The sequence below is a fragment of the Pocillopora verrucosa genome, chromosome 6, assembly GCF_036669915.1.
Source record: "Pocillopora verrucosa isolate sample1 chromosome 6, ASM3666991v2, whole genome shotgun sequence".
In the NCBI taxonomy this organism is placed as follows: Eukaryota; Metazoa; Cnidaria; class Anthozoa; order Scleractinia; family Pocilloporidae; genus Pocillopora; species Pocillopora verrucosa.
In genome coordinates, this window is record NC_089317.1 from 11180620 (window position 1) to 11208443 (window position 27824).

Genomic DNA, 27824 nt, shown 5'->3' on the forward strand with positions numbered 1-27824 from the left:
CTAAGATATGACTCACATCAAGGATTCAATTGAGCGTTGTTTTTATGTCTTACCAATACCTTGATTGTACAATGTTTATATTCCCATGTCTACGTGAGAAGCACATGAAGACGAAGGGAAATTTCATACGCCCGATTTGCGTGATTTTCTTTGTCAAATATTCCAAGTGAAACAAAGGAATCAGAATCTCAGTACTCTGTAAATATGTCGAAGGATAATCAATATCCATAGAAACTTAGGAAGCCCTTAAATTTTTTTAATTGCTTTTATTTATTTTTAAAGAATAACTAGGCCATTATAAACCCATAGCAACCATTAAGAAAGCTTAATACAAGTTTAAATTTTGTGATGAAATTGAACAGTATGTTGCGAAAAACTTTTCTTAATGAACACCATCCAAACACTGTTCAACCGCTGGTAAAAAAATGTGACTGTTTTCCCTATAGTGCTACCTTAATCAACAAAGGAATTTTTTTACGACAAAAAAATTCATTCGCCAAATCTCAAAGTATAACGAAAGCGGCAACATTACAACATTTTTTGTGTGGATTCGTACGCACATTTCAAAATAAAATAGAGTGTGCTTGCGTAAAAAACTTTTAAAAAAATATATCACGCTACGGGGGAAAAATTTGGGTTGCAGCTTTTAAGCTCGTTTATACAAAATGGTTTATCTTTCCAAGAATAAAAGTTTAAAAATATATAAGAATATATCAAAGCTGCACTTTGCCTTGCTTCGTTGTAAAACAGCTTTTTTTGAAGAGTTGCTTAATCAGCAAAAAATGAGGGTAAAGGTGCAATATATAAGAAAAATAGAAGATGATGTCATGGGGCTCCACTCGCTCACAAGGCAAGATCGTCAACATTAACGTAGAGTCGATCATCGTAGTTTTTTAAGTTTATCAGCCTCTGTAAAAAGAAAAAAAATGGGAGAAAATATGAAAAGTGGATATAAATTATACAATACTTTGTTACGCTTTCGAGGGTTCGTTCATTTCTCTTACCCAGAAAGAGAATATATTGCTGATAGTTAATTTTAGATAGAGAAGTTTTACATTGATTGTCAAAAAATCAACTAACCCTGACCTTAGAAAGACTAAACCCAAAGTATTCGTAACTATCTTGAAAACGTAAATTGGCCACCTTAAAGAGTAAAAAAGCTGACGTTTCGAGCGTTAGCGTTAGCCTATCACTCTGACGAAGAGAAGACGCTGGAAACGTCAGCTTTTTTACTCTTTACGGTGGCCAATTTACGTTTTCAACTCAGTTGTTAACACTAAATTACCTTCTATACTCTCCCACCAACGCAGCAGCACAGTTTCTTTAGAAACTTACCCCCTTTATTCGTTATTCACAACTATCACTCAGAACTAAGGTTAACATCGACATTAACCAACGGAACTCAAAGTAAAATGAGGCAACCTTCTTAAAGCGCGGAAAACGTGTGTGATCAAGCTTGGATTAGTTTTAGTTTCCACTTTCGATTTCCACTAGCGAAAATGAATTGAAAACTGCTCTAAAAGCGATATAAATTGAAACCATCAACTACGTTTCGAAGCCTTATGGTAACGCCGTTATCAAGTTAAGTTGATAGTGGTAAATTTTAATCAAAATTTGATAAGGAACAAAAAAGTCTCTCTTTGTAAACTCTAAAATTCTACCTTGTGCTGGTTATCCATTTCTTTGAGTTTGTTTCTCAACTTCTCAAAAGATGGTCTCAAGTTAGGGTCGTCTTTCCAACATTTTGTAATTATGTCATACCTAAAAAACGTCAAAAACAAGTTTAAGTAGAAACAGTTCGACCTATCCTTAAGGAACAAGCTTTTTAGTCTAAAAATTCCATCTTTTTATAAAAAAAAAAGGGGAAAAGATTTTAACAAAAGAGATTAACTCGTGATGGTATACTTCTCCTTCTTCCATTTACCTTTGTTAGTCTGGTTCAACAACTAAAGATGGTTTTATCTTAAGGCTCACATAAAACTCGAACAAAAAGCAGGACAAATACTACTGTGCGATAAACGCCATTAGGAAGACGACAACAACAACGCGATATTAACATACAACTTATCATCCACATGTTGTGGTTTAGGCATTCTGTATCCCTCTTGAAGGAAGTCTGCAATTTTTCTTCCATCCATCCTTGGATACGGTGAACCACCTGAATAGAGCAGGTAATGTTAAGATACTCTAAAATGAAAGTCTCTACAGGTGTGTTTCCATCAGTAATTTTTTCCGGCTAAGGTCAGCGACTGCGGCAATCTACACTGGCTTGGTATGACCTAAAACCAATCATACAGAGACTGGTACACCCTGCTTACTTCATGACTTCGTGTCCCCTCAATTACTGAGGCTAAAATTACTGGACTGGTTATCTGCCAAGTAACTTACCAATCGTGAAAATCTCATAGAGGAGAACTCCGTAGCTCCACCTGTAAAATAAACGGGATAAATTGAAGTAAGTAAAAAATTTATTTGCAAAAAAAATTATTAAAACATCTTCGATCGTGAACGGAAGGGTGGGGGGGGGGGGGGGGGTAGGGTGGGGAAAGACACAGTAAACAGGTCATAGGAGTTAACCCCTGGTCAATACCCATAATACAGTGTGAAAATGAGTATAATTACTCCCTAGTGAGATGACTTTACACCAGAAAAGTAAAAAGACCGCAATACAAAAGTAATCAAATAACTTTTTGCGGACCTGAAAACAGTTCAAATAAAACCATTCTCATTATGCCTAAATGCAGTGCTCATTTCATCCTTGTACTCACACATCACTCTTGGTAGAATATTTTCCGTAAAGCAACACCTCAATGGCAGTCCATTTTACAGGGAGACGCTCCTGAATAAGAAGTAAGGATAAAAGGAGTTGGCGTAGTCCTTAAAAAGTACTAATGCTCCAAATGGCGAGAACAGTGTCACAAAACTCCCTGAAAACAGAGCAGGATTTATTGAGCTTGTTTTCTTTAAACAGTCACTCCAGTCAGGCATCTTCCGCCACATTAATCCAAGGCTTACAAGAACATAATGTCTTCATACCCTCGTTTTCCTTTGGTAAATGTTGTTCTCTTGCACATCTCTGGCCAATCCAAAGTCCGTTACTTTGCACGTTTCCCCCTCTCCAACTAACACATTACGATCTCTATGAATAACCTTAAACAAAGAAAGAACGTTTCTCTTGGAAACACCGTTCAACAAAACGAGAGACTTGAGGGTGACTAATGACATATGATGACATCCTGGGCAGTGAGTCCACGATTCAATGGAAAGTGAGGTATATTGAGTGACAAATGAGGCCTTATTCTATAAGGACGTCATTCAAAGAATAATTACATTACTCACTGGTATCGATGACAAATAGGACATTCCATCAGCGATTTGCCAAGCAAACTTCATCAGCTGCTGTGAGGTCAGATTTGTTTGTGGTTTGATATCCGGGTCTTTGTAGTAAGTATCATTTAATCCACGGCTCTTTCTCAGGTAACCCAGCAGATCCCCAAAAGGAACATATTCGATCAGCACAAACATTGGCTCTAGGGAGACACACAAAGTTCCACAAATACTCGACTACATGCCGCAGATAGAAGCAAAATAACTAATAAACGTAACTCTCCGGTAAACCATAAGTTTCTAAACTCACAAAATTAATTGTGAATGGGAAAGATGTCGACGCCACTGAACTGACATTGTGCTAACCTTTTTGTCTAAAGCAGGTCATGTTTTATCTTCATGGTCTACTACCGGAAAGATTCCCGCCCTCGTAGAGTATTCAAATCTGACCGGCTTATATCCGGAACATGTTCGCAACCTTATGTATGCAGTTTTAGTCTCCGTTCATTTTTAATCCTACAGGAAATTTTGCTGATCTTAAATCTCACTTATTGATTATACACACGCTGCTATTTAGCAGGCAGTATAAAACTGTGACTACTTCTCTGCTGTCAAACAAACTCTATCTTGACCTCACGCGTGCACGTAAGAGTAAAATATGCCCAAGCTTTAAGCGTTGGTCAGTGTATTTTCCCAAAAGTTAACAGGAATGGAAATAATGGGTATTAGAGTGATGGGGCAAATTAGATGGACTATATCCTTCAACAAAGGACTCTTCGAAAACAATAAAAACGTAATAAACACCGCGGCGATCATTAGAGTAAATAAGGTATCCTAACAGTGACATTCTAGGTATTGATTTCAAGACAGCTACTTTAATTTAACCTGGACTACCAGGGCCTCGCGGACCTCTGGGAGTGAGGCACACGAAAAATAGGGTCAATTCCATTGTCAATTTTATATCCGCTGATTTTTTTTTTTTTTTAAACTCTGCGGAAAAAGGATGGAAGCTCGCTATTAAAGGTTACCAGTCTTTTCGTACCCAGCCCGGTCAATTCGTACTCACTCAGTTGGGTTGTTTATGTTAAGTACCTTTTACGAAACTTTGGTCTCTTATCTTAAATAGCAATATTCCTTGCGTTAAATAAGTTTTAAGTCCGTGGCGTCCATTTTTTTAAACGCGACTAGCGAATGGTGTTTGTTTTCCTTTGTTCGAATAAGCGAATTTATTACCTCTAATAACAAGGGGAGGAAAAAAATCACAGTTACACCGGCTGTTATTGTTAACAAAGTCGCAAGTGTAAACAAAAGACTGCTATATTAAATAAAAATGACACTCAACTAGTGCAAGGCAAAAATCTAGTTGTTTATCTGAAGGAGGTCACTGGTACACACAACGGAAATTTGCTTGCATCTTTCTCGCTTGACTCTACTTTCTTGTCGTTCGCAACAACGGAGATCTGTTCACGCACTCACGCGTGAAGTATTTCTGGTACAAACCGACTCAAACTGAGTACGAATGGACTTGATTTGGGTACGAAACGACTCAGTATGAAACGCTCGTGCGTACGAAACGACTGAACACCCTTTTAAAGAGTAAAATCTACAGTACCGTGCTCAATAAGTGCCCCCTCTCTAATAAGCGCCCCCTGGAATTTGTTGTTTTTCTCAAGAAGCATCCTTACTCTGTTTCAGTGATAGCACTGTTAGAGTACATGTACATTGAGATAAACCGTGGTTTATCTTCGTTTTACTATTCACATGTGACCTCATTACAAAAACAGTGGCCTTCGTCTCAGTCTCTCAACTATTATGTCCATGTAAGTGCACAGTTCCAGTTGGCTCTTCTTTCTAACCAGGAAGGAAGTTCATCTCCTATCTTACACCACGATGAACAATAAGCACATATTTTATTACGCTAGTTTTGTTTGACGGTAACCACAGCTGATAACAAACATTTCAGTATTTACCAGACTTGGTAACGCATCCCAAGAGTTTGATAACGTAAGGATGAGGTTGAAGTTGTTTCATCAATTCAAGTTCAGACAGCAAATCCTTTCTCTCTGATTCAGAAGCGTTTTCTGCAACATGATTTCCGATCACTAACATTTCAAATGAATCACAATCATATCATTCAACTGTACCATTATGTAAGTATACGTAACCAGATGGATAAGTCAAAAGATAGATAGATAGATTGACATATGGACAGATTGATAGATAGAAAGACAGATAGACAGACAGATAGATAAATAGATAGATAAACTGTCACACAGACATATTGATAGATAGTAAGATATATAGATAGAAAGACAGACAGACAGACAGACCGACAGATAGATAGATAGATGGACAGATAAATAGATAAATAGAAAGATATATGTTTTTATGTAGGTAGATAGATAGACAGATATTATCCGAATTAAACATACATCAACGTAAAGAGCCGAGGCTCTAATATGGAACTATCATTAGGGTGGAATATTTGTAATACGTCTTAAAATTCCATCGCCACATCACGTTGAATGAGCTTTAAGCTATGGACATAATTGTGGACTAGTCATATAGAATGTGATTGCTCTAAAAAAGAGCTTGGAAATTATGCAAAAGCATATGATTAACATCAAATAAAACAATATAAAACAAAACGAAACAATCTGGACAGACTTCTACGTCAGTTCAAAGACCAAGTAAAACATGACTTTACTTTTTGGTACCTTTTAACATTTTAACTGCTACAAGCGTCTTCTTGGCTCTTCCTTGTAGGTTAACGGCTGTTGCCTTGGCAACCTGACCAAACGCACCTTTTCCAATGATTTGCTTTATTGTCACATGTTCTCTTGGAGTCTCCCAAGAGCGTGTGTATGGATTAAGAGAAGCGTACTCGCTGATTTGTTCAGTGCTGAGTGGACTGGCATCTACCATCACTTGTGAACGAGTTCTGTCCTCCAGTGCCATGTAATGGCTTTGAGAAGGTTTAGGCAATTCGACTGCAATCTGAAAGATTTTCAATTTTCAATTCAATAAAAGATGATAAACTACCAGGCTTGGGAAACTATTTCAAGTCTTCAGACCAGCTGTCTTATGAAAAATAAACCCCCATTTACTTGGACTTATTCGAAAATACCAACGAATAATCGACCTAAAATCTGCACCGATAATAACTTCCCGGATTCAGGTAAACCGTCAACCAAAGTGGGAAGACAACGTAAAAACAAAACAAACCTAAGACTTCAGGAAAATATATTTATATGAAGGTATAAGAATGAAGAAATGTAAAATGGTTTCCGTGTTTACATAGCCTGATGGAAACACGCAGGAGGTTGGGAGAACACAAGATAAGCGTAGGAAACCACGACGCGAAGCGGAGTGGTTTTCAGCTTATCGAGTGTTCTCCCAACCTCCCAAGTGTTTACATCAGGCTATGTAAACACAGAAACCGTCTTACATTTCTTTTATAAAATAACTAATGAAAGAGGAACGAAAACCGTGTTTATATACGCTCATGTAAAATGGTTTTATGGCCAATCAGAGCGCGCGTACTATTTGAATTACTATATAATTCATCGCGTCACCTACATCAGTACTTCTTCCTGTTTCATTACTTGAATTTCCAAATGTTCTGAAACAGCAAATGAAATATCTTACAAAACAAACCCAATTTTCTCTGACGGAAAAATCCTAAATAACAGAAAAAACTTTCCAGGTAGCTTAGTCCAGTTCGAAAAGCAGCTTGAAACCGGATATAGGCTCACCTACAGTCATAGCCTACGTGTAACTGTACCCTCTCCCTAAGTCAGACTATATGAGCAGAGTACGTAGACTTGCCCTTAGCTTCTCATATGTATTTGCCTTAAGGGAATTTTAATTTAAATAGTCAGAGAGGATTTCGTATCCTCTGTATTCAGACATTAAAAGTTTCATTTCCCCCAGTTACGAGCAGTGGGGTAAAGTGTGTTCAGAATGGTTTCCTGCGGCCGAAGAAAAACAGACTCTATCCGTATGAACCTTCTAAATAGATAGTAAATGAAAACAGTATTATGGTCAGATTAACAAAAATTCCTTTCTAAAGCCTGTACAAATTTGTCGACCATAAAGACTACCTCAACTGTTACCCATCAACTTATGGAGCAATGATAATGATAATGACAAAGATAACAAGAATGAGAATAATAATAATAGTAATAATAATAATAATAATAATAATAGTAATGATAATATTAATAGCAATAATCATCATCATCATCAAAACTGTAAAATGTACAAAGGTGATTGGTTACCGCCACCCTCAATTTGGGCATTAGGAGGACAATGTACGCGTCATGCTTGTTAATGGGCTCAGTAATTGGACAGTTTGCGTCAAGTGCGTGCGCGTTTGTCGTGTACTTTGTCGAGTAACCCGTTGTTTTTTTGATAACAAAATGCATAGTTTCTTAAATTTTGTCCTACTTTTGATTAACTTTTTATTAACAACTCGGACTCCTACTCCGTGGTGGTCCGATTTTTCAAATCACTCGTATGATTACAGACTGCATTTGACTCAACTCAGTCCTATTACCATTACCTATAATGACAATGATAATAAGAGCACTTTATTCATGGTGAGATCACCGAGGGAAGATCACTCAACCGACAGGGGACACCAAGGAAACCTATACTTAGGCCTGAACTAACGCGCGACTATCTTGCATTACATATATAAAAAAATAAAAGAATCAACTTAACTTACATGCACTTATAAGTTGCTGCTGTGCTTGTTTTTTTTTAAAAAGTTTTTCTACAGGTCATTAAGATGTCGGTTATTGTACAGTTGACAACCATTAAATTGACTGACCAAAAAGTGTAAGGTGGCATCTCTGCTGCGGAAGAGTGCCTTGAAGGTTGTGGTAATTAGATCAATCACAAACATTCACATGAAAAACACTGTGGGTGTTAAAATTGCAGAAACGATTGAGCCATAAAGGAACAACCCAAAAAGACAGCAACATTTGGAGAGAAAAATCTCACCTTCCGCTCATCGCCACCTCTGTCGTGAAAAAAAAAAATAGAAAAATAAAAAGCGAACCGAAACAAAACAAAACAATAAATGATCGACACCAAGCAAAATTTACCTCTCACAAGCAAAGTAAAGTCTGCTTGATGTTCATCGAGTCTTAAAGTGTTCGACATCATGCGAGGTCTTTTAACTATAACTAGCTAACCACAACATAGATAACAACAAATCAAATTATTAGTTTACAATAGACTGTTTTAAAAGTTATTTGTTAAAAATGTAGAATTGCTGGAGTAAAGATCATAATGCAGCGGATAGTGAACCGAAGATTGTACTTAGTTATAGAAGAAATGAAAAATATTAAAGACATAGTTTCTAGGATGCCAAAACTAGTGTTCATTTGAGAGCATAACATGTATGCAACACTTACCTTCAGTGCCTTTCGTGTTGCGCCTCTTTTTCCAGCAAGTCCACCAAACTAATATTCCAGCAACAGCCAGGGCAGCGACTGATCCAAACACTGCACCAACAACAATACCTATGATACCTACAATGCGTGATAAGCTTCAGATAATTTTTTCCAATGATCTTATCATGAAGAATCTGCCTCTGTACTTCTGTTATGGTCAGGAAACATTTGGAATTCAATTTATCTTCTTCCCACAATTTTGTGTTTCACAATTCATAACATATATAGAACTTCACAGGCTGCAATGTGTAATCATTTACTTGTTAAGAAAAAAAATTGGGGATACAAATTCTGTTCGTGCAAGGTTGAAAGAAGTAATGGATAATTTATAAAGGATATTCTCCCCTTTTTACAAGCTTTTACACTACAACTTCTGATTGGTTATTCACAGCAAAAATAAGATAGAGTGTGACGATAGGTTTTTCGCACTAACTGGACCTTTGCGGGGAACGCAACAATAACTCGGCACTGCTTCCTGGTACATGGAGACCTTCTTCAAGCGAACTCGCTACGGACGACAAGGATAAGACAGCGTTTGGTTCCACAGTAACTTAATTTCAGTTCATGTGGAGAACCGACATGACGTCTAGCGTATTCAACTTCGTAATCGCCACACAGTCATCAACGTCATCATGGCAAGTAAAGGTGAGATGTCAATTAAAATTTCTGCTAATTTATTCGATGTTGGCGTTAAGTTTGAACAAGAGGCAATGAGAAAAATTATGGTGTGAATAGAACTAATTTACGGAAGCAAAGTCAGCTGGCAACTTCCTTGAGAGGTAATTTACCAGGTATGCAATATAAGCAAAATTGTGTCCTTCGACTAAAAAAATTAAATCTCGATTCAGTTGGACAGTAAACTTTTTTTTTATTATCATTATTTTCAGGAAACTAAACGTCACAGGTGTCTAGAAAGTACCAAATCAGATTAACTTACTCGCTGCTTAACATTTAGAAAGTCCTGTCCTTTGTCATTAAAGAATGCTTTACCTGTTCTTGTCTCACTTAGAAGCTCTAAAGATTCTTAAAAAAATATACTCGACTAATTTGAGAAAAACAAGCATGGCTGCTATTTTTTTTGGACTCAGGTGGGCCACACATTATTTTTTTCGATTAACCATCTCAGAAAAAAAAAAGATATGAATGATCCATGTTCTGAACAACAGTGAATTTAAGCAAATAAAAAGCACAAGATATTGGGAAACATACATCTACTAACCATTCGTTACATGTTTGCATAGAAATCAACGGTTAACTTGAAAAAATGCACAACAAAAGTGCGCTCACATGATGCATACACTGTCCTATTGGTGCTCAAATTAGGGTTGGTTGGTTGTCACTGTTATCATCACCATTAAACACCAAGTTTTCAGGTATCTGTATAAACTTGCTTCAGTACCAAGTTTGAGTTAAATAAAGTAACTTTCAAAACTATCCTTTTACACAACAAAAAAATACGCTTACAACCAAGCACAGGGAAAGGACATTCATAAATCAACTTGCAAAACATTTGTATGGAGTGTTAAGAAGACTTACCCACATAGGACCTGTCAAGCGGTGATGTGGCACCTCCACCTGTTGGTTCCACATCAGGTCTTTTCCCTTTTATGGCACCAACACTGAACTCTCCCAGCTTTCTATCTCTCACAGCGTCATTAAGTGTCATGATAACATCTTGTTCCTTTGTAGTGGAGTTGAATTTCAGTGCAAGGTCAACAATGATACTTCCACACCTAGAGACAAATATTAATTGAGGGTTAGGGTGATATGAAATGGAAAACAGATAACAAAAGAGAAAATAATAAAATTTAAATATTTGAAAGCAAGAGCAACTGGCAATCATCTAAATCCCATTAATTCCCATTAATTTCCATACCTCACACCTATCAACTGCACTCCTTCATAGCCAGTTTTATCAGCAAAAGCCTCCCTAAGCTGGAAGTAAGCATTTCAATCATTTGTCTTTAAATGTTAGTGTACATGTATCACACATGAAAACAAATGATGATGACACCAAATATTATGTATTAATTTGAACATGACTTTTTGCCGAGAATCAGCTGAGAATCAGTCTCTGAGTATTAATCAGTTGTTTCTTTAAAGTGCTACTTCAATGAATGGTCTTCTTTTTATCACTTGTCTCTTATTTTAATTTGGAAAGAAAGCAACAGGCCTCTTATTGCCCTAAATACAGACCATGAGCAAACACTGAATAATAAGAGGGTTGTGACAAGCTTTTCAAGTTCAAGATTTGACAGAACTATGACAGACTGTGTGCAATCTAGGAATTCAAGAAACAATGTAGAAGTTAATGAAATACTCTCCACACATTCTCCACCAGCCAAATTTCCTTTTAATCATTACGTAACCAGCGCATCAGTCTTTGACCCTGAAGTAACCCATACTCAGTGGCACCTGTAATTAACAATTTAGCAGGTGAAGTGAAGTCCAACACAGGCACACAATTTATTTGTGAGAAAAAAAGTCCCTCCATGTAAACTAGAATATGTTTAATTAATAGCTTTGACAACAATATCTTAGTTATAGTATATTAACTTACAGGTTTTTTTAATTTCTCCAGGAATAAGGATTGGTTGTATTTTCCGTCTATACATGGTTCACTTGTGATGACAATAGTTATGTTAATCACATTTCCTCCAATGTCTGTGAAGTGGAGAAAAATCGTAACAAAAAGATTTACTCAATCTTTTTTTTGATACAAGTATTCCGTTTGAAAACCAGGGTTTTGTAAAAAATTTAGGACCATTCTAAGGTTATTTAACCTCAAAGAGGATTGAGATGTCTGTTGCTCTCAGTAAGTGACTTGTAACAAGAACAACTGGGGTTACTGCCATCGTTTATATCATCCTGGGCACCTGTCAAATTCTCATCATGTTTCTTTTTGGTGGATTGTGTTGATTGCTTGTCAAATGACAACTTTTTTTGTTGTCCTTTTTCTTCCTAAGCATGAACAAGAGAAACAGTTTGGCAAAAAATTTTGAAAATGTTCTTCTACTGATTAAGCAAAACAATTGAGGGGAAAAGTCAGTTGCTCATATCAAACTGACCTTTTGCTTTCAAATTCAAGCGCATGGCCACAAGGTAAATATAGAGACACAGCATGGTTTCATTTGACTTCTCTTGCTTTAATGGAAACATTATAAAATCGATGTTCACTGTAAAATACGTAGGTCCTAAGTACTGCAGCTTACAATGACTAAAAAATGAAAGAACTAAAACCTCACCCACATTTTCCTGAAAAAACATCCCACACAATTACTATTTTTTCTGTACCTTGTCAGAATCTCTCGCAGACTATAGTATTTTCCCTAACTTTTTCCCCCTATTTTTGATAATCACCCCTGTATAAGCCTCCTGAAGTTTAAATTACTGCACCACTTTCTTTGCATTTTACATGTAATAAAATAATAAATATTGTGCATGTACACTGTAAAATTATTTAAAGAAAACAGAGAGTTATCCATAAAGAGAAAGTAAAGGCACTATTTGGGCTTTTATAACCTAATAGGCTAACCCCTGGTTCCACACTTAGAGAACCCAATCAAAATATCATGTTGGTAAATGTAGGAATTAAGATACAGCTGTTATATGCACAACTACAATGTACATGTGACTTACAAACATTGGCAGTTTTTGAATCATTTCCATGTACATTGGCCACTCTGCAGGTATAGTTAACATCATTAAGGACTTGTGAAACATCAAGAGTATTCTTGTTACAAACTTGTTCTGGGTCACATGGAGTCCAAATGTAAGTAGGTGGAGGGTTTCCTTCTGCTTCACAGTTAAGAGTTAAATTTTGTTGTACACCAACAATATACTCAGGTTGAAAATTATCAATCTTGGGCGGGTCTGTACAACAAATTGGAAAATAAAAAATCAGATTTAAAGCAAAGATACATCTGAGTCACCTGTCTTCAATAGCTAAGGGGTCCAACCCTACCAGTACACATGTACAAGAGGGTTGCAAAACGTGCCCACCCAAAGTGAATACCCAAAGGAATAAATTGAGCCTTCTATGCACAAATGACACACTTAAATCGACATGAAGTTGTAATACCTAATTTGTGTATTGTGGTTTCAATGAAATTGCTATTGTCTGGATATTAACTGAGTGATCCTCATAGATGCATGCCAAATAAATTACTCGAAAGGTAAATAACTCCTGTAGTGCAGCATGAAATATGCTCCCTTCAATGCGAGTTTTTTTGTTTGTTTTAAAGCAACCATTTTTCAGTTGAAGGTTGCCAAAAGGTGATTTTTTTAAATATTGAGCTTAGAGCCCAGCACTGATGTACATAGGCAAACATCAATTAAAGTAATTGACAGCACAACTTACCACATCACAACAAAAAAAATATATGGAAAGTGCATCTCTATTTAACATAAGTCAATGTTTTTGTCAATGCATACTCACAAGTAACATTCACATAAACAGTTTGGTTCTCTGGTTTACCAAAGCCATTGTATGCTGTACATGTAAATGTTCCTGCATCAGTCCTTTTGATGTTTGTTATAGTCAGCACCTTTCCTTCTTGCACCATGCCAGTATTCCCTTGGTTTCCAGGCTTCCCTTTGGTCCACGTGATGTTTGGTTCTACTCGACTCAATGCTTGACAGGTTAACTGTAAGTTGTCGCTTTCAAAAACAGTTGGTTTACCTCTAATCCCAATGAAATTTATCGGAACTAAGAGCAATCAAACAATCAAAAGTAAACTTCAAGGATAATTGCATGGCATGGACACGTATACCGGTAGGCAACACGCAAAAGTTATTATACATGAATTTTAAGTGTTTGCAACTGAAATTCACACGTACTACGATTGTGCCAATAATACAAGAACAGCTCTTGGATTATAGTCCATTAAAAGTGCTTTAATGCGTCTGCCTTGACAAATTTGGCGGACCTTCAAAGGGCCACTAAATTTTTCTGAATTCTTTTCTCAGCGTAACTAAGCATTATTATTTTAACTGCAGTTTCCAAGAAATAACTGTAGAAATTAGTATTGAGCTATTTACAAAAATATTTTTTTAAAAAAGAATTTCTTCAGGAACTTTAGCCCACCAAATTGTGAACAGGCAATTTTAACGTGTCACCATAGATGACTCCCACAATGTTTTTGCTGCTAAACATAGTGATCCTTGATTCCAATCCTTGAAACATCTAGCTTCAGTTGCATATAGTGAATCATCTTTGCTATACCTTTGCATATAAAGTAGGCTGTGAATGAGTAAAGATTACATTGAAAATAGTCCTTGACTGTGAGCCAAAGAGGATGTCCTCCCGCTTCCTGTACTTTCATCTCTAGCCGCGTTGTTATGTTACGAATGACAGGCCAGCTCGTTGCTAGGGGCCACGTGCACATGTGTGAAATAAGTTGAGTTTTTTAATAACGTAAGCGGTAAAAGTGATGTTGTTGTGAGTGTAAAACCTGCGAATAAAGTCGTCTTAAACGGACCACCCGAGTTTAATTGTCGTCCGGCAACGGCATTTGGTCCTTCGAGCCGGATATTGAGCGAAATCAAGCGAAAAATCGCCGAGTCAAGGTGTAAGTCAGCTGTGTACATGTAACTGCGTGTAATTTTATCATCGAGCCGTGCGGTTGAATATTGTGAAGAGTCATTGAAGTCGCCTCGAACAGAGGAGGAGACGAAACAACCCGACCGTTTACGCAAAGTGAGTCGACTACTTCAAGTAAACGTTCCGTTTTAAGAAAGAAATTGCAAGCCTAGAAGTTAGCCCTTGAACTAAAAATAGCCGAGCAAAAGTTCGCAAATGAGATCGAGTGTCTGCGAGCCGAACAACAGCAGTATGCAAAGCTTTTGGAACTTCAAAAGAAAGCCGAAGAATCAAGATTGGAATATGAGTTCGAAGATGCTATCGCCCAGGAAGAAGGTATGTCGAATAAAGGCGATATTGATGAAGAGTTGAATGAATTACCTTTAGACAGTGTGAATGATCGGGTCTCGCGCTTAGATCTGGAAATTACTGAAAACACTAGAAAAGGTTGTGGAGAAACAGGAAAACAACAAGTGATGGCATTGCGTGACTTAAGCTGTAACACAACATAGATGAAAGATTAGCGCTCTGATTTGGACTTCAAGACAAAGAGGCAGATCTCGAAATTCAAGGAGTAAATGTGCGGAAGGTGTTTACTTACAAGCACATCAAGAAATGCCATGTCGTACGAGTCGGAAGAGAGGAAGTCCAGTACTCCTTGCGAGATGTGAAAACAATTCCTAGCCTGAATGATCCGGATCAGAAGTTGAAGTGGTCAATAATCAAGCAAGAGCATCAGCACCTGAAGAACTTGGACTTACGTGACACCGACACAGGTCCAGTGCAACTCATAATTGGAACTAACAACTCTGACTTGATTTTACCAAAACAAATTTTGAAACCCTCTGGTCAACCGGAAGTTGACAGAGTACCTTATGCAGTTGAGACCCTACTTGGATGGGTTACCCTGTGAGCGAAGTGTAGCATCCCCATGTTCAACCGGAAGTTGACAGAGTACCTTATGCAGTTGAGACCCTACTTGGATGGGTTACCCGGTGGGCGAAGTGTAGCATCCCCCTGTTCGTCTCAGAAGAGTATACGATGCATTAGCAAAATTCATGGGACAAAGTTTGAACGATAAGATCAACACAGGATCAGATCTCTCTTCTTTGTTTGGAGTCTTCCTCAGGTTTTGCGAAGGAAGAATTGCAATGGCTGCTGAGGCTGCTGATGTGAAGGAAATGTACCATATGCTTCGCCTCCCTGACCATGACAAGCTGGCGATGAGATTCTTATGGAGGGACTCTCTGAGAGAAGAACTGAGTGTGTATCAGTTTGAGAGAACAGTGTTTGGAGAAGTGTCTGCACCATCCAGTGCAAACTATACTAGGAGGCGAGATGCTGATGAGAATGGGGAGGATTTACTTCTGGGTGTAAAAGCAGTCCACAAGCACTTTTACATGGATGATGGCCTACCATCAACGGATTCTCATGAGGAAGCTATTGAAATGCGGAAGCAGATGACTGAGTTGCTGCGCCATGGAGGTTTCCACCTACATGAGTGGCTGACAAATGACCCAGACGTCTTAGGGACCATCTCAGAGCAAGATAGATCTCCACGATTCCTCTAGCTGAGTGAAGACAAGTTGCCTACAGACAGAACTTTGGGCGTCATTTGGGATGCCCAGGAGGATATGCTCCGGTTTACCAGACTGAAGGGTGATCCGGGTATGACAAAGAGGAAGATCTTGAGCGAAGCATTCTCTGTTTAGGACCCACGAGGACTCCTCCTCCCATTCCCTATCAGAAGTAAGATCATCCTGCAGAGTCTTATCGTATGAAGTACGGGTGGGATGATGAGTTGAAAGAATCTGATCTTCGAGAGTGGCGTGAATGGCACAGGGAAGCAGAGAAACTCGATGAAGTGAGAATTCCAAGAACTCTACGTCAAGAACATAAACCTATCCAAGAAACAGCTTTTCATGTATTTTGTGACGCCAGCCAGGATGCCTATGGCGCGTGAGCGTACCTAAGACGTGCGTTTACAGAAGACACAGTAGAGTGTAGTCTTATTGCGGGAAAAGGCCGTGTTGCCCCTTAAAGTTGGTCTATCTGCCGGCTGAAGCTCATGGGAGCTCTAGTAGCTGTGCGATTAGCTTAAACACGAAGAAAGGACCACAAAGATAGAGAAGATAATCTTTCGGGGTGACTCCACCACAGTCTTACATTGGATCCGCCAGACAAGTTCCGCTTACAAAGCATTTGTTGGCAACCGGGTGTCTGAGATTCACACAATTATGAACAATCTAGAGGCCACACTGGGGGCGGGCATAGTGAGTTGGAAGTATGTGCCAACGGAGGCTAATCCTGCAGATGACATCACCCGTGGACTTAGTCCTACAGACCTTGGCAAAGGCTTTCGCTACAATAGTGGACCCAAGTTCCTGTATGAATCAGCAGAACTGTGACCGGAGAATAAAGTCAAAGCACCCAGCGAGAAAGATGAAGTGAGTGAAAAAAAGAAGGGAAGATGGGCTGGAGCATCTCAGGAAAATGAGGTCCTGCTAAGATGGAAGAAGTATTCATCACTGACCAAACTAAGAAGAGTTACAGGTTAAGTAATACGATTCGCAAACAATGCAAGAGTTAAGAAGGAAGTGCGTCTACTGGGAGCACCTACGTTGGGTGAACTGAGAGCCGCTCAGAATTATCAAGTGAAGAGGGCGAGTCATTCAGCGAAGAGATACAGTGTCTGGAGATGGGCCAGGAGATCCACAAGAAAGTAGAATTAAATCTCTTGATCCACAGATACAAGATGGATTCTTAGTTGTTGGTGGAAGACTGCAGAGAGCACAATGCCTACCATACAAGACACGACATCCCAAAATAGTTGACTAACGCCATGAGCTTGCACAGCTGATTGTGGAGGAAATACATCGTATCTACCACCACCCACAAACTGAGCACTTACACAATTAAATAAGGCAGGAGTATTGGATCATCCATGGTCGTCAGGTTGTGCGGAACGTGAAGGTCAAGTGTATTACTGTTTTCGCCAGACAGTAAAACCACAAGAGCAGCGAATGGGAAGTCTACCAGAGTGCAGACTCGATCGAGGAATGGTGTTCAGAAACGCTGGAGTGGACTTTTTTGGACCTATGTTACTTAAGGAAAGACGCAGTGAGATGAAAGTGTATGGCTGTTTTTTCACTTGCATGAGTACTAGAGCGTGCCACCTCGAGCTTGTGGATGATCTTTCAACAGATCATTTCATTTTCAATTGGCATAGAAGAGATTCATTGCCCGACGTAGACGACCGCAAAGCGTTCACAGTGATAATGGAACAAACTTTGTCGGTGCAAATAATGAGCTGCGGAAATGCATTAAACTATTGGATAAAGAAAGGATACAAAACTTCTGTGCACCTAAAGAAATTTAGTGGAAATTTCAGCCACCAAGTGCCCCGCACTTTGGAGGAGCGTGGGAGAGACTAGTACAGTGCACAAAGAAGACGCTGACGGCTATTCTAGCAGACAGGACGGTTTCCAAAGAAGTGCTGAGAACTGCGCTAGTCGAAGCAGAAGGGATACTAAACCGATTACTCATGTGTCCAATGATGTAGAGGACATTGAAGCGGTAACCCCAAATCATTTCTTGCTGTTGCGGGCGAGTTATGCAGATGCTGAAGTTAGTGATAGGGAGATCAACTCGACAAAGATGTGGCGACAGTTGCAAGCGCTAGCTAATTTCTTCTGGAGATGCTTTACCAAGGAATACCTTCCACGCCTGACAGAGAGGAAGAAGTGGAAAGAGAAGAGACAGAACCTCAAAGAAGGAGATGTTGTCCTAGTTGCTGAGCCAAATCAGCCGCAAGGTGTACGGCCGTTGGGAAGAATCGGGTCTACTCATCCTGAGCGGGATGGGTTAGTTCGAGCAGTTACAGTGCGTACTCAACACGGAGAGTTAAAGAGACCGATTGCTAAACTTTGTTTATTAGAGGAAGCGGAAGAGTAGAACTGATAATCGTCTCAAGAAACGTTGTGTCTCGACCAGGGGCGGGGATGTCCCTCCCACTTCCTGTACTTTCACCTCTGGTCGCGTTGCTATGTTACGAATGACAGGCCAGCTCGTTGCTAGGGGTTGCGTGCACGTGTGTGAAATAAGTTGAGTTTGTAATAACGTGAGCTGTAAAAGCGGTGTTGTTGCGAGTGTAAAACCTGCGAATAAAGTTGTCTAAAACGGACCAGCCGAGTTTAATTGTCGTCCGGCAGAGGAGGTTGGGTGTAAGAGCAAGAAATTGAGAGAAATGGCAAAAAAAATCTTGCTGAAATGGAGGAGGGCTTGTGCTTTAAGCAATCTTCCCTGGTTCCTTGCAACCAGCAACCTTCAAGAGGTGCTGCTGCAGCCAGTTAAAGCCACTCTAAACTTGAAATCAAAATTGCTGTCTATTGGAATCGAACCATGGTCTGTCATTTGAAACTGCGACATGTAGATAATGGTTTTGCAAGGAAACTATCGAGTAGAGAATCTCTTTGGACTCCCTTGGATGCTTTTGTGTATCTATTAGTATAAAGAACTATACCTTGACATATGGTCACCAAAAGTGTAATCTTGTGTCTGTGCAAAACTTTGGAGCAAAAGAAAACATACTAACACCGTACAATAGGTGCCAAAAGTAGGTGGATAACAGCCCTCCACTCCACATAATAAACAGAAATCTTGTGATTCATCTCTAATAAGTTGCTTGCAAGTCCCATCTTCTCCCAAAAACACCTATTTCCTGAAATTGGTCACCATTTTGTAACACCAAGCAACATTCAAATGGGGGAAGGTTATAGGAAAAATTCAAAAATTAGTAGAGCATGTTGAGACCTTTGCCACTCATTGCACAACGTAGTTTTTCTGTTCTGTGTTCCTTCTTTTAACATATTATTGGGGTATATTGAAAACTTAAAAGCCTTGAAATTAGACCTGAAGACTCTAACACACATCAGTGAAATTTTGATGAGAGAACTTGACAGAAAAACCTGGAAGCAAATGACAGTAATATCCAAAATTCCCTACATGGATTTGAAAATATACCGGTACCCCTCCTGTTTGAAATTTTGTGAAATTTTATAAGAGCAGTAGAATTTTATACCTGATTAACTTGCTTGAGGAGACATCTTCTTAAGTCAGTAATACTAGCTTTCCAATGATAATTGCACCCTGTGCTTGCTATGAGGGTAAATTAAGATCTTTCTGACAAACTTTAAAAATATTGAGTGTACAAGTCTGCAATTACACATGCAAGTTTCCCAGCATATAGTAATCAACAACTCTTTAGATTTGAATTTACCTCAAATCCTTTAAAAATTAATTGCTTGATTCCTCTTTAGGTTGACTATTTTTTCACAATGTAATCCATGTGAGGTTTATCAAATAAAATCACTCTTGAATGCAACCAAATGTAGCACTAACAGACAGCTCTATGTTAGGAGGTGGAAAATCTGATGGAAATAGTCAAGTTCATTCTTGCTGTGTGGTCACACCATCACTACAAGCAGTCCGAGTAGCAACCATTACTTGGTATAAGAATCCTTTACATTGTTGAAATCTGTCAAATTGTTCCTTCCCCTAGAAGAAGAGTAGCGATCACACATCAAGATCACATGTGCAATGTTGTGATCACAACCTTATCACAATTACATATGATAACTGAGGTAAGCAGAACGTGAAGGAAGTTTGGGTTATCTTTATCCATTAATGCTGTAAGTAATTTTTTCACTTATCTCAAGGAGCATCCCAATTTTGAGCCTTTTAATTTCTGCACTTTGGGAGTTTGATTCACATGGGACCTCAAATGGTATGTAAGACAAATACATGTGATTGCATAATTGTACTTAAAAGTTTGGTATACCATTAAAACAAACATTCTCTAACATCTAAAAACATTTGGTTTGTCTCTTAAAACTTTATCTGCACTTTAGGCCTTTGATTCTAAATGAACTAACCTGAAACTAAATGAATTTGTTACAAGGGATGTAGAAGTTTTTTTTTTCTGCTAAGAATTCAAATTTCCCAATTTCAAACTGCATTTAAACAAGACCCGGATAAAAGTATACTACAGTTAGGGTTCGCCTTTCTTATCGTCAGCAACACTCTCAAGCCTACCTATGACATGCACTTGAATTGCTCGTTTCCAAGTATCGCCTTTGCCATCACTTAACTCACAGCTAAATTCTCCATTAGACTTATCGTCAGCAATAGTGACGGGAGAGATTGACAGAGAAGCACTTTGTGGAGTCGCCCTTTCGTTGAATCGTTTCTGAAATTCATCTCTAACAGGAATTGCTGTTGAACCATCTGCTCTAATGCTGATTAGACCAACAGTGTTGAATCTTATGACAAAACCAAGACCAAGACCTACTGACACACTGAAGTTCCAGTTCATTGTGGCAGAAGATCCTTCATAAACCTGTTCAACGCCAGGGGGAAGCACTTCAGCTGTATTTGATGTTGTCCTCACAGGAGAAGGTTCATACCATGTGACACTTCCGCCAACTGAAGGAGAATATTTTAGATCGCACTTAAATTACAATTTATGCTTTCGATTTTATAAAAACAAGAAAAGCTTCCCTTTGATTTTGAATTAAAACATCGTATACATTCTAAAAGGCACCACAGTCTGCTATTGTCGATAAAAAAAATCATTTAAATACAGAACATCATAAGATGAAACTATCGAGTTCTGTTACGAAAGAAGGTAAACACTGAAAATTGCTGTACAAATCGAAAAACAAATTAATCCCAGATAAATACATTACCTGTTGGTTGGGGTATAAGAAAAATACATACAAAGATAAATTTGAAATGACAAATCATTTCAGAAACGTCTTTGTTTCCCAAAGATGAGTATGCCGAGCTTGGTGAAGACATCATCGCCAGAAATAGACGACCAAGACGGAACACATTCCTCAATCTCGTGCGCAGGGTCATTTTTGGCCCGTTGTCAGCGGTATGGTCGGCAAATGATAATCCTAGGTACGTCATGTATGGGTAATTGTTGTCTACTCAATAATTATTTTGTCCTACATACTTTACTATTAGTCATAGTTTGAAGCTACACTGGTTTGCAGATTTAATGAATGTAACCGAAGAAGTTACAATTCATAGACCCAACTTTTCGACACTCCTGTCTAGTGCCTTCATCAGGGGTGATCTAAACGCTGCAACAAGAGGTCCTTTTATATGATCACTAATTAGCGGCCTTTTTTCTGACGAGGTGTAAATAGGCGTCAGGAAGCAGACCGCCATCGTCACGATTTAAAGGAACGTGGGCGGAGTTAATGTGCCAAGCCTCCAAACAAAGGCGCTGGTGGTAACGCCGATTAGTAGTGATAATTTTAGAATTATCCCACCCAATTGTATGGTTGGTTAGGCAAGTATGCTCCGATAAAGCTGAATCTTCCTTTTTGCAAAGAAAGACCGCTTTTTGGTGCTCTTTTAACCATGTACCAAACTGGCGTTTGGTCTGTCCGATGTACTCGTTATCACAGTCATTGCAAGGAATAGAATAAATGGCGTCGGCTCGTTGTTCTTTCGTGACAGGATCCTTAGGTTTGGCGGAAATATGCCCCAAAGTCTGAAAAGGTTTTTGAGCAACTTTAACGTTGTGGCTATTCAAAATTCTCTTGATGGGTTCAGTAACACCCCTGTATGTAAGGAATAACAGCAAAACCAGTCGCTGGTTCCCTTTCATCAAGAGCGTTACTATTTGTAACTGGTTTTTGGCAGTTACGGAGAAAAGTTTTTGTATAGCCATTTGCCTTTAGGACATTGGAAACATATTTCCTCTCCTCAGCCTTCTGAGGAGAGGAAATTGTTGGGTCTATGAATTGTAACTTCTTCGGTTACATTCATTAAATCTGCAAACCAGTGTAGCTTCAAACTATGTCTGATTGTCCACCTGGTTGCCGTGTGAACTTTAATATATTTACTATTAGTAATGTCCATAATCACTCCCCATACATGACTTGCTTACGCAAATAATGACCTCTGGGGGCTGGACCTAAATCTTGCCGCCCGAGGAGCACTAGAGACGAGTTTCCGTGTCGGGTTATTATTGGAGCGTCAGCATTTGTAGCCCCCGTTGTAGTTATGTCCTCACACCTTATAACCAAGAGTATGCGGTTTTATTTCTTCCAATCCAAGTGCGTTGTGATTGTGTCTTCTGCGTGTCACTTCCTAACTAGGGTAGAGAAGAAATGCAAAAGTGTAAGAATATCGTAAAGATTTCCTTGCTCAAAGGTTTAGAATTTCACTGGCGATTGTTACGTGAAAATTTACTGATTTTTCCGTGTGTTGTTTGGAACATATTATTCGTAAACTTTTCACATTTAACCATTTCCAATTTATTCGAGTTCATTCAAGTTCTTTCATTCTAGTAATTCAAAAAATATATTAAAAAAAAAACCACAGTAGCTTTTGGAATAGATTTTGCTTGTTACTCGCTTCCATTATGCACCTGCACGTCGGTACTTTGGTTCATCATTACTAGTGAAATCTTAGGTAAATATAAGTGTTAATGGTCTTTCTGGAAAAATTGGTTCTTATGGTAGTTGGCAGCTGAGTTTATACTCATAATTTTAATTTCTTTTTATACGATAGTTTCCATACCAACCTTGCAAAGATAACAAGAAACTTTCAATTACTTTTCCACTTTTATTTCCTAAGCTGCTCTACTGTAATTAAGATGGGTTTATTTTCTCTATCAGAGCTGTGAATTCTCACCTAAGTTTCCTAATGGCCTCGAGTTTATTGCATCCGTCCTTTTAGTTTGAGATTATTTTCGTCGTAGAAACAGGTAGAATATTTGAGTAGCTTTCGTTTAACTTCAAAGAAACATTTTGCGCTTCTTCTGTTATACTGTTCAAATATGGTAGAGAAAACAATGGAACCTCATACCAGTTTATATTTAAGCAAGTACTTTGTAAAGCTTTTTCGATTACACACACGACGGCGTGCCGATTACATACACGACCGTCCGTCCGTATAAGCTCGCTCGAAGTAGACCTCCGTGTGCCAGGAAATCGTGACGAGTTTCCGTTCTCGCAAGCCGAGTCGTCTCTACCGAGTTAATTTCCCCCGTTTTGTACCTTTCCCGCGAAGTCAAATTTAGTGCGCGAAAACCTTATCGTCACAGTATCCTTAAAACCTTTTGGGACGCTTCGGATAGCGGTCACATGGCAACTGGTACATTCACCCAGAACTCTTTGCGTGAGAAAATCCTAGAACTCATAAATACAAGCAAAAGAGTCTGAAAAATTTAAACCTTGCATACATAATGTTGTGTTAAATATAGCTTTTTACATGTGCTTAACCCTAAGAATTATGGTAAAATGTACAGCCGCTATCTTTGTCTGTAAAGTACATTGAATTTATTGGCTGAACACTAGAAAAAATTTTAATATTGATACAAATTAAATAGGCTAAGGGTTTAGTATAGGTATTCTGTGGTTTAGTTTTAGCCTTAGTTTTAACTATTTTATTTTTAAAAACTCCACCAAAATCTTACTTTCACCAATCCGAAGCGGGGCGTTACGAAAGCTAAGACCTAAGACTTAAAACCTACGACCCCTCGAAAACTAAGACCCCTCGAAAACTAAGACCCCTCGAAAACTAAGACCCCTCGAAAGACTGGTTCAGGATTCACATTTTGAACTTGAAAAACACTCAAAAACTAAGACCCGTATTTGAATTCATCGCCAATTACAGTGCAATTAACTAACCCAACACTTGAATACAGTTCGAGCATATCAGAAATTATGGCTCGAACAGGTCCAGCGCAGGGCAGCACACTTCGTAACAAGAACTTACACGAAGGAGGAGGGATGCGTAACCAATGCTCTAAAGCAACTTAATTGGTCAACTCTCGAAAAAAGAAAACAAGTAGCTAGAATGACGCTGATGTACAAATGTGTTACCAACCAGACCACTATAGATATCCCCAGCTATGTACATCATCAGTCTTCCCTAAAAACCAGATCATCTCATCCACTGAAATTTATCCCACTTCAGCCATCCTTTGACATGTACAAATACAGCTTCTGATCGAGAACTATCATTGACTGGAATAGCCTGCCACCTGATTATTTGACATTGGATTCAGCTGCAAAATTTAAAGCCACCATCTCTGACTACATTTTTTTAGTGTGATGTTTACCTTTTTCGATTTATTTATTTATTTATTTATATTTTTTTATTTTCCTATTTTTATATTTCTTATTTGTAGTGCTTTAGTTATTAGTTAGGAGCTTGCGAATATGTCTGTTATAGATGTTGCAAGATGATATATGTAAATGTAAATCGAGCGCTGTTTAAATGGCCCCTGTGATTCTGTAGCTTGTATTGGCTTTGGGTCCACTCGGCGAATCCACTAATCACAGAAATGATCACAATAACAATAGCAACAAACACTTATCCCAAGAAAAACTGGGGAATTTCCAAAATGGAGGAATTTTAAACAAAAGGCATCGTCTCCACTGGAGATATTTGTTCCTGGTGTACTTGTTTTTCGGAAATTGAAATGGTTATTATTAATTAGTAACAGGACTTCTTGTCGTCCAATTCTGTCTGTAATCATACTCGTCATCCCGCTTCGCGCTCGTCCGATTTTGTTCAAGACTTGTATGATCATAGGCCGAATTGGACTCCATTCAGTCCCAGTACCATTATGAATCACAACATATCCAACGTCCCAAACATATCTTGGCGTCCCCTTTGTTTTATGTCATGAAAGTTGAGTGTTTACAGGAATAAATGCGGTCGCTAGGTCGCAAAACGACATTACCATCAATCTGCTTCACACTAATTTTACAGCATTTGGTTCAAAAGATAAATAATAATAATAAGCTTACCATCTTTCTTATTCTTTATAAAAGCTCTACCACACGGAGGAAGATGAACTGAGCTGTCCTTGAATTGGTGTCCTTTCAACACTTTATTGCTTGAAGAATACTACCGGAAGTCACGCACGAGAACCGCGATTGGAAAAAATGATTTTAAAAATTGCGTTTACAGTTTCCCGAAAGTTTAAAACAAGCAAAACTGAAAACTGTAAGTCAAAAGATTCAAATGCTGCTTTTTATCCTGGCTTTCAAAGCTGGGACACTTTAATGGCTGTTTTTGAGTATCTTTATCATTTCCTACTGGCGGTCAAAAACTGACAACATCACTGAGTCTGACATAGTTTGAAGCTACACTGGTTTGCAGATTTAATGAATGTAACCAAAGAAGTTACAATTCATAGACCCAACGTTTCGACACTCCTGTCTAGTGCCTTCATCAGGGGTGATCTAAACGCTGCAACAAGAGGTCCTTTTATATGATCACTAATTAGCGGCCTTTTTTCTGACGAGGTGTAAATAGGCGTCAGGAAGCAGACCGCCATCGTCACGATTTAAAGGAGCGTGGGCGGAGTTAATGTGCCAAGCCTCCAAACAAAGGCGCTGGTGGTAACGCCGATTAGTAGTGATAATTTTAGAATTATCCCACCCAATTGTATGGTTGGTTAGGCAAGTATGCTCCGATAAAGCTGAATTTTCCTTTTTGCAAAGAAAAACCGCTTTTTGGTGCTCTTTTAACCGTGTACCAAACTGGCGTTTGGTCTGTCCGATGTATTCGTTATCACAGTCATTGCAAGGAATAGAATAAATGGCGTCGGTTCGTTGTTCTTTCGTGACAGGATCCTTAGGTTTGGCGAAAATATGCCCCAAAGTCTGAAAAGGTTTTTGAGCAACTTTAACGTTGTGGCTATTCAAAATTCTCTTGATGGGTTCAGTAACACCCTGTATGTAAGGAATAACAGCAAAACCAGTCGCTGGTTCCCTTTCATCAAGAGCGTTACTATTTGTAACTGGTTTTTGGCAGTTACGGAGAAAAGTTTTTGTATAGCCATTTGCCTTTAGGACATTGGAAACATATTTCCTCTCCTCAGCCTTCGAATCGAGTGATGATGGTAGACAATCAGCCCTCCTAAGTAAAGTTTTGGCTACAGACTTTTTATGGCAAATAGGATGGTGAGAATCGAAAGCGAGGTATTTGTCGGTGTGGGTGGGTTTACGATAGACACTTGTCTCTAAATTACCCTGAACCCCTCTAGACACATTTAAATCAAGAAAGGGCAAATGTCTATCCTTTTCACGTTCAAGGGTGAATTGGATCGACGGCTCTACTGAATTCAAATGCGACAAGAGGCGCTCCGCTTCATTTCCGGATACTGCAGAAATAACATCATCGACATATCGTTTCCAGAAAAAGGGTTTAACCGGTGAAGTGGCTAAGGCCCTTTGTTCCACGTCTTCCATTACCATGTTAGCAATGACAGCAGAAACAGGCAATCACCGTTGCAAAGAGAACCATGTGCTTCCATCGAGTTTGAGATTTCGGCCTCCTTTACGGAGTGCTAAAGGATACAAGCTCATGGTCCGTACTGGTTTTTCTTTTCTCAAGCTACGAATAGATGAATGTCACAGTTCCATACTGCGGTTACGTACGTTATTCTCTCGTTCACTCAGTGAACTCTCTGCTTTGATTAACAACTCCGAAACTTCCTGGGTCGAGGAGTTTTGCAAATGGCTATACAAAAACTTTTCTCCGTAACTGCCAAAAACCAGTTACAAATAGTAACGCTCTTGATGAAAGGGAACCAGCGACTGGTTTTGCTGTTATTCCTTACATACAGGGTGTTACTGAACCCATCAAGAGAATTTTGAATAGCCACAACGTTAAAGTTGCTCAAAAACCTTTTCAGACTTTGGGGCATATTTTCGCCAAACCTAAGGATCCTGTCACGAAAGAACAACGAACCGACGCCATTTATTCTATTCCTTGCAATGACTGTGATAACGAATACATCGGACAGACCAAACGCCAGTTTGGTACACGGTTAAAAGAGCACCAAAAAGCGGTCTTTCTTTGCAAAAAGGAAAATTCAGCTTTATCGGAGCATACTTGCCTAACCAACCATACAATTGGGTGGGATAATTCTAAAATTATCACTACTAATCGGCGTTACCACCAGCGCCTTTGTTTGGAGGCTTGGCACATTAACTCCGCCCACGCTCCTTTAAATCGTGACGATGGCGGTCTGCTTCCTGACGCCTATTTACACCTCGTCAGAAAAAAGGCCGCTAATTAGTGATCATATAAAAGGACCTCTTGTTGCAGCGTTTAGATCACCCCTGATGAAGGCACTAGACAGGAGTGTCGAAACGTTGGGTCTATGAATTGTAACTTCTTTGGTTACATTCATTAAATCTGCAAACCAGTGTAGCTTCAAACTATGTCTGATTGTCCACCTGGTTGCCGAGTGAACTTTAATATATCACTGAGTCTGATTACAGTGAGGGCTGACTACTAACAAAAAAGGGGAGAGCTAGATCTTTAAGGCCTCTTGATGAATTTTTTTATGGTCATGTGTAGACTAAGGCAAGGATTCCCAGAGGACCATCTAGCTCAATTATTTAATGTAT

At 38.9% G+C, this 27824-nt stretch overlaps 1 protein-coding gene across 2 annotated transcripts; it reads right to left on the reverse strand.

Moving 5' to 3' along the window:
* Nucleotides 1–447: 447 nt before the first annotated feature.
* On the reverse strand, nt 448–21207 carry LOC136276834 (fibroblast growth factor receptor 1-A-like). Of its 2 annotated transcripts, XM_066168433.1 has the most exons (19): nt 21117–21207; nt 20464–20853; nt 13228–13497; nt 12429–12662; nt 11350–11453; nt 10666–10724; nt 10326–10522; nt 8751–8867; nt 8335–8353; nt 6907–6949; nt 6045–6324; nt 5298–5408; nt 3340–3530; nt 3037–3150; nt 2769–2839; nt 2389–2429; nt 2062–2158; nt 1662–1761; nt 448–909 (listed from the first exon to the last, which is right to left on the reverse strand). In XM_066168433.1, exons 1-19 carry the CDS (start codon nt 21172–21174, stop codon nt 844–846), a joined length of 2562 nt encoding a protein of 853 aa, XP_066024530.1. In that variant the 5' UTR covers nt 21175–21207; the 3' UTR covers nt 448–843. The 2 variants fall into 2 exon arrangements, with proteins under 2 accessions (XP_066024530.1, XP_066024529.1); XM_066168432.1 differs by lacking the exons at nt 20464–20853; nt 21117–21207 and adding an exon at nt 19649–19754.
* Nucleotides 21208–27824: the final 6617 nt, after the last annotated feature.